We start from the raw sequence: 18507 nt of genomic DNA, 5'->3' as shown, positions 1-18507 counted from the left end.
CTGTTTTGTAGCGCCAATGAAGCAATACAATCAAGATTTTGTTTCCCTCAAGATGAAGAATAAGGGTCCTATTGTTCATCAGCATTAAATGTTAATCTACAGCTGTACTATTTGGAATTTTAGGAGGTGATGATGGTGGTAAATACTACACAACAACACGCTTCCAGTGTCAGATAAAGAACTGAACTAAGATGAAGAAGCACAAGATCTCCCATATAATAATGAACACTTGGCGTTCATGAGCATGATGAGAAGCATTATTTCAGTGTAGCACAAAGCGGTGGAGTAATTCAGATTTGAGCCAAAAGGAAGATTTACTGGTTTAATAATGTGAGATGAAGATCTCCCCTGTGTTCTTCTTTGTGTCCATTCCAAAGCTGCTCGTCTGATTGGAAGCTGGGGACCTGGCAGGCGTTGTAGTCCCAACATTAAAAAGACTGTCTTTGCATGCATGCTCAAGTCTATCTATTCACTACTGTTCCCTTGTGATGACAACAACAGATCGATGCAACTCAACCGCATGAAAACAAAATACAAATGACTTATGTCTACATGCAAAAACTTCTAACACATTTGTTACAAATTTTCAAAAATTCCACAATGACACATTACTCAATCTTCATATCACAAATAACATATCATAACAGAGTAGCTCAATTTTCATTAATTTGAATGAACAGATCTTGTAGTTACTGTACACACAATCTGTTTAGTAAAACTCATGCAAATATGTAATCAGTCTATGCATCCTCAAAATATTGCTGTCAATGTTTTACAATTTTTGGAAACAATTAAATCCAGGAAAGCAACCAAATTATGAAACTAAACATGTATAAAATCCAAACCAGTGGAAAATGTAATTGCATGCATTTGGAAAGGAAAATATGACAAATTCTTCTGCCTCATTTAAACAATAAGGAACATGTCACGGTTTAAGCTTACACCCTCAGGATCAACACATTGTCCCTTTTTGCGTGTGATGCGGTAATGCCTGTGCAATTTAGAATAGCAACGAAGCCCTGTGAAGATGTAAATAACATTTTAAAAGATGATTTCCACTTTGTCAGCATGTGTAATAATCAGTTTGAAAACACTTGCTCACCTTCTTCGCACATGCAGCTGTCATAGCACTTGTTGTTGAAGCCACGGTTGTGAAGCTCACATACATGTTTTCTGAGATTACAGCACGACCCTGCCATTTCATATAAATGAGGTAAAAATGGTGTGATCATTTATTTGACTTGAATGACTTTCAACTTAATTCAAAACTTTGGGGACAGTAGGATTTTAAATAGAAAGGTTTTGTAACACTGTAAAGGTTATTATATTATATTGCATTATATTTTTAATTACTCAAATTGCTCTAGCTCACTGGAGAATATATATAGTATAAGGGGCTTGTTGTAATAATGCAAAAGGTGAAAAAGTCACCTGGTAGACAATCCAGGTGATGTTTACAGCTCTCTTCTGATGTAAGAGTAACAAGTTCAATGCTGGGACTTTTTGTGGCCTGTTTGTCAGATCCTAGATGGAAATAGAGTGATGGTCAAGTGTTATTAGTAAAAATTGTAATTCACCAACACCAACACCAACACCAACACATTATACATCAGACACCTGGAGTTAAAACATCTTAACTGAATTTGCTACATTTAATTTTCGCATATTAGGGCATTTTGTGTTTTCCATGCACAGGCTGATGAGATATGGGAACACTTATGAATTTGCCTAAAAGTCTTAAATAGTTCATTCTTGTTGTTCCAAATGCAAAGCACCATTAATCTGTTAATTGCAAAGCATGCAAAGATTATCTCAGTTCGCCATTTCAAAGCAAGCATACTTAAAAATTGCAACTTCTAACTTTATAACTCACAAAAGCAGAAATAATGTGTCTGTATTTGTAAGCATTGGTCTACCTTGCTTCTTAGAAAATTGCTTTTTGTCTGCAGGCCTCATATATTCATAATCAGCCCAGTCGAAGAATGTTATGTTGAAAGTGGGCGTCACATCCCCACCTGAACTTCTGACCTGAGGTACAAAACAACATATTCGGTATTCATGTCACCATATGAGGTATTGAAAATTCACTTTTTCATATGCAAGTAAATCACTTTGGCCAACTGTTAATCCTTTGAGGTCCAATTGAACAAATTGTGATGGTCTGTTGTATAGATTGAGACAATAAACAATAAATTGTTTCATGTGTGGATAAAATTGATGACAACCTATTATTCCCCATAATGAAGGTAATTGGGATTCAGTTTTATTGAGCCTTTTAGACACTGACAGATGAGATGCTGAGATATTTTTAATCAGTGTTATTGAAAAGACCGAACAGCTAGATGATGTTACCTGTGGTTTACTGGAGGGGGTTGGCTTTGTGGACGGCTTCCCACTGACTGCTGCAGTTATGGGTATGAGGGAGCCAGCAGTGGCTGCGGGGAACACTGACTCTGTGGGACTCCCAAAGGAGTTTATTTTGAACCTTTGATCAAAAGAAACCCTCCGTTTCTTCCCTGATGCCAAAGACTCTATGCGAAGAAAATAGCAAGTAGATAATTACAAAATGGCAGGACAGTTATAAGGGAGTTTTACTTTGGAAAGTTTGGTTTCTTTTTACCTTCATCATGAACAGCCCTAATGATGTGCCCTCCAAACACACTGCGCCCAGTGGGATGTCTCATTGCCTTCTCTGGAGTCCCCGCGCCAGGAGAGATATTCATTTGCTCTGGAATTAAGGAATCAAACCCCTTGAAGGTCCTCTTTCTTGCACTCATTACTCGTCTTTTATCTCCTGGCTCTATCTCTAAGCGGACGGGACTGAGGCCCTCCAGGCCTGGCCCTTCATTTTGGGTGTGGAACACAGTAATATGGGGCATTTCTCTGAGCAGACCTGTCATCCTCTCCTTGCGACCTCTGTGCTTCCTGTGATGACTGTGTTGATGCATGGATGCCTCTGGCATGGGCGGGATAATGATAGTGTCGCTGAAGATTTCCATGGCTGAATTGTGGCCCATTTCGGTGCTCAATGTCATGGTCCCCAAGTCAAGGAGGAGAATTGAGCCAAAATACCAACATAAAGCCACCATTCTAAGAGTAGAAAAGATTAAACAAATAATACAGTAATATAATACAGTAAAAAAATAATAAATAACACAACACAGACAGTAATAAAGTCACATTTTCTCATGTATTAAAAACTTTTAAAATAAATAAATTATATTTATTCAGCAAGTATGCATTAAATTGATCAGAGGTAACAGTGAAGACATTAATGTTTTTAATGTCTTCTTTTTTTAAAACTTTCTATTCATAACAGAACCCTGCAAAAAAATGTATCACGATGGCCTCAACAATATTAAGCAGCACAACTGTTTTCAGCAATGATCGTCCTTCGGATGAGATGTTAAACCGAGGTCCTGACTCTCTGTGCATGGTCATTAAAACCACAGTGGTTGAGGAGAGACCCCGACATGATTGTAAAGCGCTTTGGGTGTACAGTAGTACATATGAAAAGCGCTATATAAATGCCTCATTCATTCATTCATTCATGATAATAATTAGAAAAAAATCTTGAGCTTATTATAACATGATGCCAGTCTCCATAAATCCATTATTTCACCAAGTGCAATGTTGCTATGTTGGGCAAAGACTCTGCATGAGCAATGGAGTCTGGCGACTTAAGAAATGTTATATTCCCTATCTGACTTATATAATTCAGACAGACATGTAAGCGCATTCGCTCTAACTGTAATTTTTGTAAGCATCTTAGAGATGAGGATGAAGGGAGCTGATCCAAGCCCAGGGATTTTTACCCTCAGAAAATGGATTACACACACTGAGCAGACGAGTGTGACTAATTAAACAAGCGAATTTAGCTTTCATGTACTGACAGACTAGAGTTGTGACAAATCCAACATTTCCCAACTGCGGCTGCATTTACATATATGAACTACAAAACTTGGAGATTTAACCGAGAGCTTATGATTTGGATGCTATAGATAAAGCCTGAGGATGTTGAAAGATTTACTGGAATATTATTCACTTTAGTTGAACTTTTTCTGATATTGGTGAAAAACCCTCAAGCTCGTATATGGCACCATGTCACGTAAACAAGTAAGGGATTGATGTATTTTTATGAAAATATTACAAATTACAGGATGCACTAAACACGGATAAAGTTTAAAACATTAGTTTCCATAACCAACTAAAATATTAACCAACATAAAAAGAAAATGCAATCATTTGAAAGTTGTTGCAGTAACACATTTCTCTTTGAAGCACAGCATAATGGTAATTTGCCAGAAAATTAGACAAATAATAAGTGTCTCTCTGTTTCCTATGCACCTAATTATTCAAATTCTGCAAATGCAGCTGATCATGTGTTCATATTATCTTCATTAATTTCAAGATCTCATGCTGTGCACGCCAATGCTGCTCAGGAGCCTAAAAATATCAAAGCTTCACTCCTTTTTTTCTCATTAGTCTGTGTAAACAGTGACATGATTAATTCAATGGGGAATCTGGGCTTGTTCTTCCTTGTACAGAGACTTTTCCTATATTTCTTATACGACTATCGCAAAACTATTCACTTAAAAAGCAACTGTAATACCATGCCATATAATTTATCTTGCAATAAATGCAGTAATACTGTTAACATAATAACACATGGAAAGCATCCATGCGTTCAACCACAAATTAACATCTAGCCTACTAATCTTTAAGTTTTAACACGGCAGAATTGTTCAGATATGCTTGACAAAACAGCTCAATAACGACTAAAGAACATTAACAAACATACAAGAGAAAAGAATGAAGAAAGTGGTCACCTGTTCTCCGGTGTGTGATAGCCTACGTTATTTCTGCTTGCAGTCCACAATGAGCGCGTGTGAGTTGTAGAAGAGTGCGCGCGCGCGCGAATGTGAGAAGCGCAGTCTCGAGCTCTCTCACTGAAGATTGCAAGTCACGACTATAACCTAAATACCTGAACAAAAGAAGCGCTCTCTTGCTGACTGAACCAATGGTCTAGGTGTGACAGTTTTAATGGTGTAGGTTTTGGGGAATGTTTTGACGAATGTTTGATGTTGTTACCATTCGTGTTATTACACTAAATAACGGCTATGTGTAATTTTCAGAGGTGGACAGTAACAATGCAAATTTACTTGAGTAGGCTACTGTACTTAAGTAGCCTACACTTTTTGAGTATTTGTACTTTACTTGAGTAGCCTATTATTTTTTTGGAAACGTTTTACTTTAACTTCACTAGGCTACATTTGAAAGACAAATATCGTACTGTCAAGACTATTTCTGTCAAGGTCCTTGAGTAGAAAATAATAAAGTCAGGGGATGATTGGGAATTAAAGTCGGGTTGACGTCAACATCCAACGTCGGAGAGATGTTGGATTTTGGTTGGAAATGAAAGTCGAGTTGACGTCAGATTTTCATTTTCAACGTTGGGTTTGGTCTTCTAAATGCGAATTTTGTCATTTGTTTTGGAGATCACAAGCTTACAGATAACAGTGAGGCTAACATATTCCTACTAAGAGCCAAAACACTTTTCATAGAGACTTTAAGGGCTCTATTTGAGGGAACTGCCATTTGGGTGTCCGAAACCATCGTGGACGTTATTGAGTGCACTTATTCAATCCCACATTCAATCCCACTAACAGGAACTGTGTTCTAGAAATAAATTTGAAATTGATATGAGGGAATAGGGGCGATTTCAGACACAACCAATAGGGTGGATTGCCCTAATGTGGGACACTGCCTAATGTGGGACACCTAAGCTCCAGTGGGTGTGGCTCTTCCCCAAACTAATGAATGTCACTGAAACTATGGGAAAGCCAAAGCTGTTGTGTCATGTGAACAAAATCATATAACCTTTGAACTGTCCAGTCATAAATTAGGGCGGGGCAATCATCAAACAGGAAGTACTTGCTGTGAAAGCTACAAGAAGGTCAGTGACATACAATTTTGACCAAATTAGTGTTAAGGGTATAAATTAATTATTGTCAAAATAATCATGCTACTTTTTATCTTAACGTGTTTATAAAATGTTAGTTCATTAAAAAAATAGTATAGCATAGTATATATTTAAGCTATATATTTGATTTTAATACATTTTTCTATTGTCCCACTTTAGGACAAGTAGTGTCCTAAAGTGGGACAGTATGATTAGTCTAATGTGGGACAGTTGTAAAGCTACATGCCAGTCAAGAATGTGTGGTGGAGCATGGTTTATGCAGCAGTAATGGTTATTTACATGTTCTTAGTGATCTTTTGCAGTATTAAAATACTTTATTACTACAGATATTTAAGCGCAAGGGACATGTAAAGGTTGCCTATTCCCAGAAATGTAGCGACTTATTAACTTCTGCAGGCCATTTGTTATCTGCTGTTTTTTTATCTGTTGTTGTTTGATATATTGTAATAGGCCTATGCAACATTTTATATATTTACCCTTAAATATAGGCTACTTCATGAGTTCATGACTTATTAACTTCTGCAGGCCATTTGTTATCTGCTGTTTTTTATCTGTTGTTGTTTGATATATTGTAATAGGCCTATGCAACATTTTATATATTTACCTTTAAATATAGGCTACTTCATGAGTTCATAATAAATACATTCATAATAATAAGTTAATAATAAATTCATGCATGCAAAACCATGATGTTGTTTTATTTGCTTGATGATGCTCAACTGTCCAACATTCATCTTAAACCTTGGTTTTATGACAGGAACAACATTTCAAATGGTAAAATGACTGAACATAAAAATAAAGAATTAAAGAAATAGACAGAATTACTTATTGAGGAATGAAGGTGCACCATGGTTTAGACCTTTTAACATAGACTTTACAGTGTCCCACATTAGATTAGGCAAATGACTGTCCCACATTAGGAAGCTGCACATTTTCTCAGACAATTTGGCACTAAAAGCACTGATATCTGTATAATTTATTTTATGAATGTGTTATCTGCATTTTCTCTTTTGATTTGATTAGAAAACCCCCTGAGGATTCCAAAAAGGTATTGGATGTGTATTTAATGTATTGTCTTCACATCGTAATATTCTACAAAAGTCTGAAAAGCAAAAAATGTCCCACAATCTGATTAACGTAAATATTATTACTAGTCTTCTCGACAAGATGTCATCCGTTTTTTTTTTTTTTTTTTTTGTTACAATGGGGTCCCTGTAATTTTATGAAATAATTAGACCTATATTTTACCTAAGTAGGCTATTTAATATTCAGGACAATTTATATACATTTGAGGCGCGAGATGGCGCTAACTTTTATTGATATGAAAAGAGCGAGGACGCGGAGTAATACAAGAGACATGTAAGTAGCTCCGGTGTGTTCCGATGAACAACGTTGATATGTTTAATTTATCTAACATAGCATTAGACATATATTTGAGCGTTCAATGCCGCAATTGATCAGTCACAATCAAGTATTACAGAAATCAGTATAATAATTAATATTATCCCTATAGAAATTAATTAACACGAAAAGTGTGCATCCTTATCTTTAAGTGTTGTTTTTGTTTTAACTGAGATTCATCAGAAAGAATAAAGTCTAAGTCTATGGACAATATGTCTAATAACATCTAAATTACAGCCTCCCTATCAATCACTGATCTGTGAAATTTGAAAATGCATTATAGTCTCTGAAAACATTTTATCCTCTGCAAGGGTTAATTATGTGACACCGTGAGACACTGTCAAATAATGTCACTGTGCAGCCATGCACTGAAAGATATTTCTGAACTACACATTGCTGTTCTGTTCTGACCCAGTGCATTGCATTCTTGTAAGTGTGATTAAACTGGGAGGGGTTCATTCCCAGTACACCTCCCAGGGGTTTGATCATATAAAGAAACCAGGCCAGGAGCCCAGAGAGTGATTGGTGGATGACAGTAGTAATGTGGAGCTAGAGGTTTTTGGGGTCCAGTGGAACAGCAGTGGAATGACTTGCACACATCTCCAGGGGAACACATGTAGGCTGCGGCTGCCCCTCAGCAGGAGGCAATAAATCAACCGCCCCCCTCATGCTCCTGTTTTTTAATGTGAGTGCATCACACACCGCTGAGATGTACCAATGGTAAGATGTACCAAGCTCAACAGATCTCTGTGTTTCAGTGTAAATCGCAATGAACATCAAACTGTAAGGATTTAGGTTAGCATAGGCTATGTGTCGTAAGTTTTTTTGTGTGTGTTTTGTTTTTTCTTGAGTAACAGATATAACTCATAAAGGCTATAACTCAGGGGCATGTTGTAACATGTGAGGGACACATTGTAACATGGCCATATGACAGCTAATCAAAAAAATATACAAGACAAACTAAAATATTTTGTCAATAAAATACAATTATTAACTTTTTCATATACAATTATTGCATTTTTTTAATAATTAAAAAGAAAGTAATTTTAGAGTTTGACAACAAACACATCACAAAACACAGCTTTACAGCATAGTTCAAAATATAATAATAATTAATAATTTCTGAACAGTCTTTACTCACCTTTTTCCCATGGTTTCTCAATAGAATTAATAGAATAGAATAACATAGTTCTAATAGGGGCACATTGTAACAAGGTGTTACAACATGCCCCACCTGTGCAACTGGGATTTAAACCCTGCTAGTGTCTTCTGTTGGTTAGATCAGCATTAAAGAACTATCTCAACTGTTAAATAACGCAGATATAAGATTAAAATAATATCAGATTTGTCTAATTTTAACAAACACACACACACAAAAAACAGGGATGAAAAATTTACTTGAGTAAGAAATGTACTTTTGCTATGTTAAGTGATTTCTTCCAAAGATTTTTTTTAATTTTGGCGCAATCTTTTCTCTATGTGTGTTGAAATGGGAACTAGTAACACTAAGTTTCGTCATGCTGGCATGTGTGGCAAGTTTACAACAACCCCCTTGTTGTGCCCCGCTCACCTCTATTTCACAACTGTTTTACGATAGAAACATATTCAAAGACCGACGACAGTAGCCTATAGCAAACTCCTCAACCTTTTTTATGAAATGTCATTATTTTGAATGTTCAGATATGCTATTATTTGCATGATTCATGTAATTCATTAGGTTATTGAATGAATTACCAATGTTCAAGAAGTGGTCAAGGCCTTGAGATAACTGATATGACATGCTCTGATCCCCGAACTTCAAGCTCAATATAATGTCATTGTAGTGACTCTTGGGGACCTCAAGAGAGCAGTACAGAGCAGCTTATGTCCTGCTACTGTAGGACACTCAGTGGGAGACTGAACCCACACAACATGACTACTAAATATGGCAAGTAAAAAAACACACACTCTTTTACTTCAGAAGTTATTCCTTGGGAATTGTGACCCTCTATAATATCTTGTGTGATAAAATAGTATTTATGTGAATGGTAGCACTTTTCACACAAGCACTTAGCACTTATTTATAAGCATTTATTAACCTTTGTTAATGTTAGTTCATAAAAATGTTAATGTTCATCTTCAGGTGCATTAACTAATGTTAACAGATAGCCTAAAACTTCATGTGTAATTAAAAAAATTAAGTTATATGGAATTGTCAAGTGCATATAACTCAATTTTTTTAATTATGCATGAAGTTTATTACTTTTTGAGTTAAGTCGACTGATCACTTTTGTTAACAAATGTAATGATTTAATATTAACAAATGAAACCTTATTGTAAAGTGTTACCATGTGAAAAAATAGTCTAAAAGCAGAAAAGGATGCAAGTAATACACATGAAATGGATTTATAGAGAAATACTTTTTTATTTTCATTAAACATAAATGTGTCTCAGTAAATCATCTTTTTAAATTTGATTACTCTTTAGTAATCAAGACTAACAAATCTCTTGCATAAACAGCATACAAAACATTCCTTTTAATTAAGGAATATAGTTTTAGTTTATCATTCATCAATTCTGAATGTACATTTTTCTCTGTATATTGCATCAAAGCAATTACCTGCAATTGTTGATATTACAACAAATCTCAACATAAGATCCATTTCTGGACCAATAAAAAATTCTCCTCAGCGTTCATTTTGATTTAAATTTTGTCTTTATAAAAGACTTTTCTGCATTATGATTCTGGGGAAAAATTAAATAAGATAGGAGATGCTTCCATTTCAAGTAGACAGGGTGAGTTCAGTTCAACACTTCTGGCAGACCAAGATTTGGCAAATGCAGATCCATCATGGGGTTCTTGTCACTGAATACACAGAGGAGCCACATCTTCTGCAGAGTCTGGGAAAAAGCGAAGTGTCTCCCTCGAATACTTGGAGTATCCATTGTGGAAGAGCAAGGTCTTCTTTGGGGTGAAGAAAGAGAGCGTTTTTTCCCAAAGGTCAGTGGGAGAGACACCGTTGTGCATCCGCTGCCCCAGAACATCCATCATCTGCTCTACACCATCTGAGCATTTCCTCTCCAGACTCATCATTTTACACCTAGAAGACAAGGAAACATTTACATGAGTTACATTCAGTCTAACTTGATTGTAACTGTCACATACGTTTCTTAATAACATCATGTCATGGCTTATCTTACGTTTTCTGCAGATCTCTCATGGTGAAGGACTGGGTCGAGATGTGTTTAATGTCGAGATGTGATACGCATTGACTTTTCTCTTCCCACTGGCTTGAATTTATACACAGCCTGGCTGAATTTAATGAGATGTAAGTTCTCACACTTTTTAACCAATCAGGAAACCACAGTTTGACAATAGTGCAAGGGCGGATTGTTTAAATAAATAATGCCAAGGCCCTGAGAACCAAATGAGCTGGTGGGAGGGAACTCTTGTTTTATTTTGTCTGTCAGTCAAGGATTGAGATATTGCTATAAGAGCAGCATTGAGACTCTGAATTAGCATTGACCTCATTCATGTTGTCAGCCAATAATATGTGGTGGGAATGTGCACTGAAACATCTGTCCAAAAGCAAAACTCAGCCTAAAAGTCGATAGCAAATATATTCATATTTAATATTTTTACTTATATAAATATTTAATAGCTATACAATGATGGATTTTTTTATAGCTCTAAAACAAGCGAAACTCAAAAGTTGATAACAAAGAGATTAGTGTTTAGATATTACCTATTTATAAATATATATTTTATTTATTAAATACACACCAAACATCTTTTTTCTCCTTTATTTATTTATTATTTATTTAATATACATATTTATGATGGATTATATTGCTCATAGATCTAAAACAAGCTAAACTCAGCATAAAAGGTGCTACATCTAATTATTTATTTATTGTACACATTAAACATCAATTTATTCCATATTAATATTTATTTATATAAATATTTTTACATTTAAAATTAAAACATTTTTTGGAACTCAGCTTAAAAGTTGATAGGAAAGAGATTAAAGTTTATATTTAAGATCAATTTATCTCTATATATTATTTATTTATGTACATTTGTATTTATTAAATACATATTAAACATCAATATATTCCTATTTTATTTATTTATTATTTTATATTCATATTTAAGAATAAAAATATGTAATCAATTTAAAATTATGGATACTTTGTTCATAACTCTAAATAAACGAAACAGCTTAAAAGTTGATACCAAGGAGATTAATGTTCAGACATTAAACATATTTATTTATTTATCAAATAAACATATTTATTTATTTATTAATATACATATTTATTTGCATGAATATTTATCAAATATGATGTATTATTTTGCTCATAGTTCTAAAACAAGCAGGTGATAACAAAGAAATTTTACATACATTTATTTATTTATTATTTTTTTTATATACATATTTGTTTATTTAATTTACAGTCTTAAACAGGAATTCCTATTTTTATTTATTTATTATTTAACATATCTATTTATTTATATACATATTTATTAAATATACAATGATGGGCTATTTTGCTTACACAAAAGTTTAACATTTTTTTTTAAAACTAATAAAAGCATGAAAGTTTCATAAAAATAATTGCATATGCGATTCATTTCTACATTATGATAAATTTTGTCTAAAAATGTGTTCGAGTGAGCAGATGCTGTTCCAGCACACACTAGAGCTGGGAGCTGTTGTTTAAGGCTGGTAATTGAATGATGCCTCCAGATGGCGAGCCTGTCTGCCTGGGGGTGCTGTGAGAACAGCACTGGGTCACTCTGACATTGTGTAATGAGCCACGCTTTCTTTTATCAGCCGGATCAGCGCCATTATTGAATAAGTGTGGGAAGCCGTGGTGCACCAGCGCTCCCAGGTTCTCACTGCTGAGAGTGGAGTGTGAGAGAGTCGTCCAGCGTCAAGCAGACAGCAGGCCAGACAGCTGTAAGTGTCTTAAGTATGTGTGAAGAGAGTGTGCCAAGACAGAAGTGTGCTGCTCAGATCTCATAGAGCTGGGAGGGAAACTGCACACACTTCATTTGCTCTTTACTTTGCAAACCAATATACAAACTTTCTCTGAAAGCAGATTAAAGGATCCTGCAGAAGCAGTGGAAATCAATTCCTATATGTATAAGTAGCCTATGTGTGTGTAAACTATTTATATATACTATATATAAATATTCTATATGTGTGTGTGTGTGTGTGTGTGTGTGTGTGTGTGTGTGTGTGTGTGTGTGTGTGTGTGTGTGTGGGGCACAGATCCTTTTCCTCTGAATATTTTGGAAAACATACTGTAGTATGAACCATGTGGCTCATAACTCTCAAGAGACAACAGGACAATTTTGGACTTGAGGACACAACAAACTGTTTTTTAAAGACCAAAGCGACTTGCAGTCACTTAGATCACTTTACGAGGTCACAGATTTCCCACATTCACAGGCCACTAGCTGAATCAGTCTTCATCCTTCTGAAACCCCCCCTCCACCTGCTCCCCAGAGATGTGCTCATTGTGTAGGAGCAATAAGGGCTTCAGCCGCCATATGTCAGCCTGAACGCTCCCATTGGCTGCAGACTGTGAGAACCTCCAGCAAACTCCAGACTCACACATTCATATGGAGATTTGGGAGTATAAATGGAGGAGCGAGGAGAAGGAGATCAGCACAGCTCAGATCTGATCCTAACAGAGAACTGAACACAAGACACACAGCCATGGCTCCTACAATCACTGGATCAATCATCAGCAGAGAACAACTTCCACTCACAAACAAGGTAAACATTCAACATTTCACACCTGACTCTACTAAATGATGTATTCTTATGAAATGTGAACTATATGACTGATGGATGAGTGTTTCTAAATGCACTTTCTTAATGTTTCCTCAGCTGAGAAAGCCAATAGTGGAGAAGATCCGCAGAGAACGGATCAACAGCAGCATTGAGAAGCTCAAGTCTCTTCTGGGTCAAGAGTTCCTAAAGCAACAGCCCGACTCCAGACAGGAGAAAGCTGATATCCTGGAGATGACGCTTGATTTCTTGAGACGCTCCCAGAATCCCTCAGGCTGCTCTACTGCAGCTCACGACGGACACTCCAGATGTGTGCAGGAGGCCGTCAACTTCCTGTCTCAGTGTCCAGTGCAGACTCAGTCCCACAGAAGACTTCTGAAGCACTTCCTGCACATGCAGCCGTCCACAGAGAACAACACTCATCAGCTCCATTCACCAGACGCAAAGAGCAGCAGCAAAGAGGAAACTCTGGCGCTCTGGAGACCCTGGTAGAGCCACCAGGACCGTATGAGTTATCGGACCGAATTCAGAATGCCAGTCTGAGATTTGGCATGGACTGTAATTCTAATGTAGGAATTGATTTCCGCCTCTGCAGATTCTGCAGGATCTTTAATCTGCTTTCAGAGAAAGTTGCTGTTTTATTGAAACTGTGTGACCGATAATATTTGATCAGAATGTACAGAATCATTTGCTGTGTGAAATGATTATTATATTCGTGAAAAATAAGATTCAAAGTATTTGGTCACAGAAATGTTAAAGTCTGATTCAGACGTTTGAACTCTTGTAGGTCTGTCACCCATATTGGGTTTATTCTCTCTTGCATCTAAAGGATGACGACGCATGCTTTCATTGACTGAAAGCTTTTGATTTATATTTCTATTGACTGAAATACATTGAATGCTTCTCTTGTTATATGAGAAATATTTCTTCATTTGAAAGATTTAATTGTGTTGTAAGCACAAATGATTGTTTTTAATGTTTGCATGTGTTTACATGAATGAGACATTTCCCCTGTAAAGGGCAGTTGAATATTGTCACTGTTAGTGATTGACTTCTATTCTTTACTTTCAAAGTCAAGTTCTTTCCTTCTCTGAAGGTATATCTTCTGTGCATTACTTCATATTGAAGTACAACTTGAAAATAAATTTGAATATATTTTCTGCCTATATCTGTTGTTGTCACTGAATTTCTTGTCCAATTAACACACAACATAAATCACAGCACATTTGCACAAATTCAAATAGCTGTTTAGTCAGTACTTCATGGTGATTCACATACCTTTACCTATACATTATTGTATAATAATGCATTATTATGCATTTTCAATTCAGATTCATAAGAAGTTCATAGTGTCTCTATTCAGGTCTAGTTTGCAATTCATTCAAGTCATGCTTAACTACACTGAGAAAAAAAATAGTTGTTGGATTTACCCTGAAACAATTTTCACTAAGAAGTTGCTAGTAAATTTCACAAATAATTCAAATGAAATGACAAGTAACACATTGAACTGAATGAGTTTTTGCATAGAAATACTGAAATGGCATTTAATTGTAAAATATAATCCAATAATCTTTATTTTATTTACGAATGTAAAACATTTACACTGTTGTACCAACTGTCACGTTTCAGTTCATGTTTGGATTTTCAGTTGGTTCCTGTTTTCTCCTTAGTTGCCATGGACACCTTGATTAGGATTTCAGTTCAGATGTATTAGTCATTTTCTCGTTAGTCATGTCAGCTGTGTCTTGTTTCTTTCTGTATTTAAGCCCTGCTCAGTGGTTTGTTGTGTTATGCTAGGTTGTTCTGTTGTAAATTATATGGTTATTCATGAGTGTTTTGTTTCTTTGTGTTCTTGGAAATAAAAAGAGAACTGCTGCAATTAGATCCGCCTTTTAGTTCACTAACTGTAGTCATTCAATGAAAAATATTTTTTTAACATGTTGAGCTCTCAAAGCCCAGTATAGCTAACCTGAATTTCACCAAACAGAGATAAAAGAGGTCGTGTGTGTGTGTGTGTGTATTTCTTCAGATGTAAAAAGGAGAGGGTAAAATCCAACTATAATAATTCAAATTTGAGAGTTGTGATTTAATTGGACTTTTAAGGAACTTGACTGAGGAAGATCTCAATGAAATAATTAAATTACATTTTAAGTTTAAAAGTAATCATTAATGCAAATGAAGAACTATGACGTGCAGACTGATTAAACAGCAATTAAAGCTGTGATTTAGTTAATTTCATTGATGAAGAAAACATTCCAAACAAATTGTACAGATTATATTCTTAAAATTTATTTTCAAGTTGTACTTCAATATGAAGTAATGCACAGAAGAAATACCTTCAGAGAAGGAAAGAACTTGACTTTGAAAGTAAAGAATAGAAGTCAATCACTAACAGTGACAATATTCAACTGCCCTTTACAGGGGAAATGTCTCATTCATGTAAACACATGCAAACATTAAAAAACAATCATTTGTGCTTACAACACACAATTAAATCTTTCAAATGAAGAAATATCTCTCATATAACAAGAGAAGCATTCGATGTATTTCAGTCAATAGAAATATAAATCAAAAGCTTTCAGTCAATGAAAGCATGCGTCGTCATCCTTTAGATGCAAGAGAGAATAAACCCAATATGGGTGAAAGACCTACAAGAGTTCAAACGTCTGAATCAGACTTTAACATTTCTGTGACCAAATACTTTGAATCTTATTTTTCACAAATGTAATAATCATTTTACACAGCAAATGATTCTGTACATTCTTATCAAATATTATCGGTCACACAGTTTCAACAAAACAGCAACTTTCTCTGAAAGCAGATTAAAGATCCTGCAGAATCTGCAGAGGCGGAAATCAATTCCTACATTAGAATTACAGTCCATGCCAAATCTCAGACTGGCATTCTGAATTCGGTCCGATAACTCATACGGTCCTGGTGGCTCTACCAGGGTCTCCAGAGCGCCAGAGTTTCCTCTTTGCTGCTGCTCTTTGCGTCTGGTGAATGGAGCTGATGAGTGTTGTTCTCTGTGGACGGCTGCATGTGCAGGAAGTGCTTCAGAAGTCTTCTGTGGGACTGAGTCTGCACTGGACACTGAGACAGGAAGTTGACGGCCTCCTGCACACATCTGGAGTGTCCGTCGTGAGCTGCAGTAGAGCAGCCTGAGGGATTCTGGGAGCGTCTCAAGAAATCAAGCGTCATCTCCAGGATATCAGCTTTCTCCTGTCTGGAGTCGGGCTGTTGCTTTAGGAACTCTTGACCCAGAAGAGACTTGAGCTTCTCAATGCTGCTGTTGATCCGTTCTCTGCGGATCTTCTCCACTATTGGCTTTCTCAGCTGAGGAAACATTAAGAACGTGCATTTAGAAACACTCATCCATCAGTCATATAGTTCACATTTCATAAGAATACATCATTTAGTAGAGTCAGGTGTGAAATGTTGAATGTTTACCTTGTTTGTGAGTGGAAGTTGTTCTCTGCTGATGATTGATCCAGTGATTGTAGGAGCCATGGCTGTGTGTCTTGTGTTCAGTTCTCTGTTAGGATCAGATCTGAGCTGTGCTGATCTCCCTCTCCTCGCTCCTCTATTTATACTCCCAAATCTCCATATGAATGTGTGAGTCTGGAGTTTGCTGGAGGTTCTCACAGTCTGCAGCCAATGGGAGCGTTCGAAAGGCTCAATGGGGCAGAGGGCCGCCACATGCTATAATGACATGCTTATAGCTCAGGGAACAATGAGCACATCTCAGGGGAGCAGGTGGAGGGGGGGTGTTGAGGATGGAGAGTGTGTGAGAAAGTGGAGACCCCTCGTTTAAAGCTTTGCTTGTTGTCTGACATTGGGGTCATTTATTGACAGAGCACGTGCCATTGTGCCATGAGTATCTTTTTAGTGTAATTTAGATGTCCATTTTCAATATAAACCAGATGTATGTCGATACCTGGGGGCATTTGGGGATACTTGAAAAGATTTTGTTTTTTCCTTGCTATATAATTATATAATATAGGCTACAATATAACATAACTCAGAATTTATAATATATATATTAACTTTAATAATAAGTGACTTTAATATTATTAACAATAATTCTAAATAATATCAACCATTATGAATTAATATAGGAACACATTTCTGTTTTGTGCTGATAAAGTGGTAATTGAGCCTTATTGATGGGGCTTTAAGGGCACATTACCATATGAATTACCATTAAAAAGTTTGTGATCAGTAAGAATTTTTTTAAAGAATTAATACTCTTAATCAGCAAAGATGCAATAGATTGGTCAAAAGAGATAGTAAAGACATTTATATTGTTACAAAACATTTCTTTCAAATAAATGCTGTTCTTTAGAACTTTCTACTTGTCACGGACACTAATTACGTTCAGCTGTGCACTCATAGTCACCATCATCAACACTTGTATACATGTTCAGTTCTGTTTCAGTTCAGTGTCGTCTAGTAGCCTATGTTAAAGGAGAACTTGGTAGCTTTTTTAACTTAATAAAACTGTCTAGAAATCATTTGGATGGTTAAACAACCTGTTCTGGTGATATTGGTGACTTTCCCCGCTCCCCCCAGCGTTCCCAGGCGGAAAACCAACCTTGCAACTTGTTCACTACCGTCCCGGCAAGATAGAAATTGGAAGTCTCGTGAGAAGCGAAAGCGAGAACGAGAACGAGCGCGAAACACAAATTGCTTAACGGCAATTCGACATAAACACACACGCATGTATGATGTATTACCAGATTACCCACCTCGGTAGACATAACTCCACACGATACAGTTGGCTTGCTCCGATCAAAACAAACGCACATGAGCAGCGGTAGAGAGGGGGAGGAGGCCGCCGCAAGTGAGTTTTTTACGACCGTGTTGTGAAATATACGCCCCACCACAGCTGTAGGGGGAGCTCGTGGGGAAAACATGCGACAACAAAAGGGAAAATCAGCGAAGAAGTGACTAGAGTTCGCTAGAGTTGCCGAGTTCTCCTTTAAGTGTGTGTGTGCTGCCCTCTGTTTGCCATTCTGTTGGATCTGTTGTAAATAAACCTTTGTATGTCTTCCTCATCTGTCTGCCAGCAACCACCCGTGACAAAGATACTTCTTTCAAAAACATTTAAAAAAATCTTACAGACCCTATTTTGTAAATTTTTGCTTTTATGAGTCAAACGACAAGAATTGCAAAGCATTTCTAATTAGTCATGACTCTGAAATGTACATACTGTAGGATAACCATAATTTTAAATGGCAGTTTCAATGTAACAAAACACTATCTAGTTCAGTCTTTTTCTATGTATTATATACAGTCATGTGAAAAAGAAAGGACACCCTTTAGAATTTTATGGTT

At 36.3% G+C, this 18507-nt stretch overlaps 3 protein-coding genes across 3 annotated transcripts; 1 reads left to right on the top strand and 2 right to left on the bottom strand.

The window, feature by feature from the left end:
* Positions 1-298: 298 nt before the first annotated feature.
* draxinb (dorsal inhibitory axon guidance protein b) lies at positions 299-4871 on the bottom strand. Its single transcript, XM_081385704.1, has 7 exons — positions 4830-4871; positions 2621-3090; positions 2353-2531; positions 1917-2028; positions 1432-1524; positions 1103-1192; positions 299-1019 (listed from the first exon to the last, which is right to left on the bottom strand). The coding sequence occupies exons 2-7, from the start codon at positions 3087-3089 to the stop codon at positions 907-909; spliced, it is 1056 nt and encodes a 351-aa protein (XP_081241830.1). The 5' UTR covers position 3090; positions 4830-4871; the 3' UTR covers positions 299-906.
* Positions 4872-13062: 8191 nt separating this feature from the next.
* On the top strand, positions 13063-13662 carry LOC308703200 (transcription factor HES-5-like; the record flags this gene model as incomplete). The annotated part of the gene is made up of 2 exons (XM_081386522.1): positions 13063-13155; positions 13270-13662. The coding sequence occupies exons 1-2, from the start codon at positions 13096-13098 to the stop codon at positions 13660-13662; spliced, it is 453 nt and encodes a 150-aa protein (XP_081242648.1). The 5' UTR covers positions 13063-13095.
* A 1885-nt stretch (positions 13663-15547) lies between these two features.
* LOC308702954 (transcription factor HES-5-like) lies at positions 15548-16726 on the bottom strand. The gene is made up of 2 exons (XM_081386146.1): positions 16621-16726; positions 15548-16506 (listed from the first exon to the last, which is right to left on the bottom strand). Exons 1-2 carry the CDS (start codon positions 16678-16680, stop codon positions 16114-16116), a joined length of 453 nt encoding a protein of 150 aa, XP_081242272.1. The 5' UTR covers positions 16681-16726; the 3' UTR covers positions 15548-16113.
* Between the last annotated feature and the right edge of the window lie 1781 nt (positions 16727-18507).

This window comes from Scardinius erythrophthalmus (genome assembly GCF_964197995.2).
Source record: "Scardinius erythrophthalmus genome assembly, chromosome: 15".
In the NCBI taxonomy this organism is placed as follows: Eukaryota; Metazoa; Chordata; class Actinopteri; order Cypriniformes; family Leuciscidae; genus Scardinius; species Scardinius erythrophthalmus.
This window is presented reverse-complemented; position numbering and strand designations above follow the sequence as displayed.

Coding starts and splice junctions, on each gene's coding strand:
- draxinb (XM_081385704.1), bottom strand. CDS start 3,089: ATGGTGGCTTTATGTTGGTATTTTGGCTCAATTCTCCTCCTTGACTTG. Junction 2,532..2,620: donor TAGGGCTGTTCATGATGAAG/GTAAAAAGAAAC, acceptor TTCTTCGCATAG/AGTCTTTGGCATCAGGGAAG. Junction 1,193..1,431: donor TCACCTGGATTGTCTACCAG/GTGACTTTTTCA, acceptor ATGAAATGGCAG/GGTCGTGCTGTAATCTCAGA.
- LOC308702954 (XM_081386146.1), bottom strand. CDS start 16,680: ATGGCTCCTACAATCACTGGATCAATCATCAGCAGAGAACAACTTCCA. Junction 16,507..16,620: donor AACTTCCACTCACAAACAAG/GTAAACATTCAA, acceptor ATGTTTCCTCAG/CTGAGAAAGCCAATAGTGGA.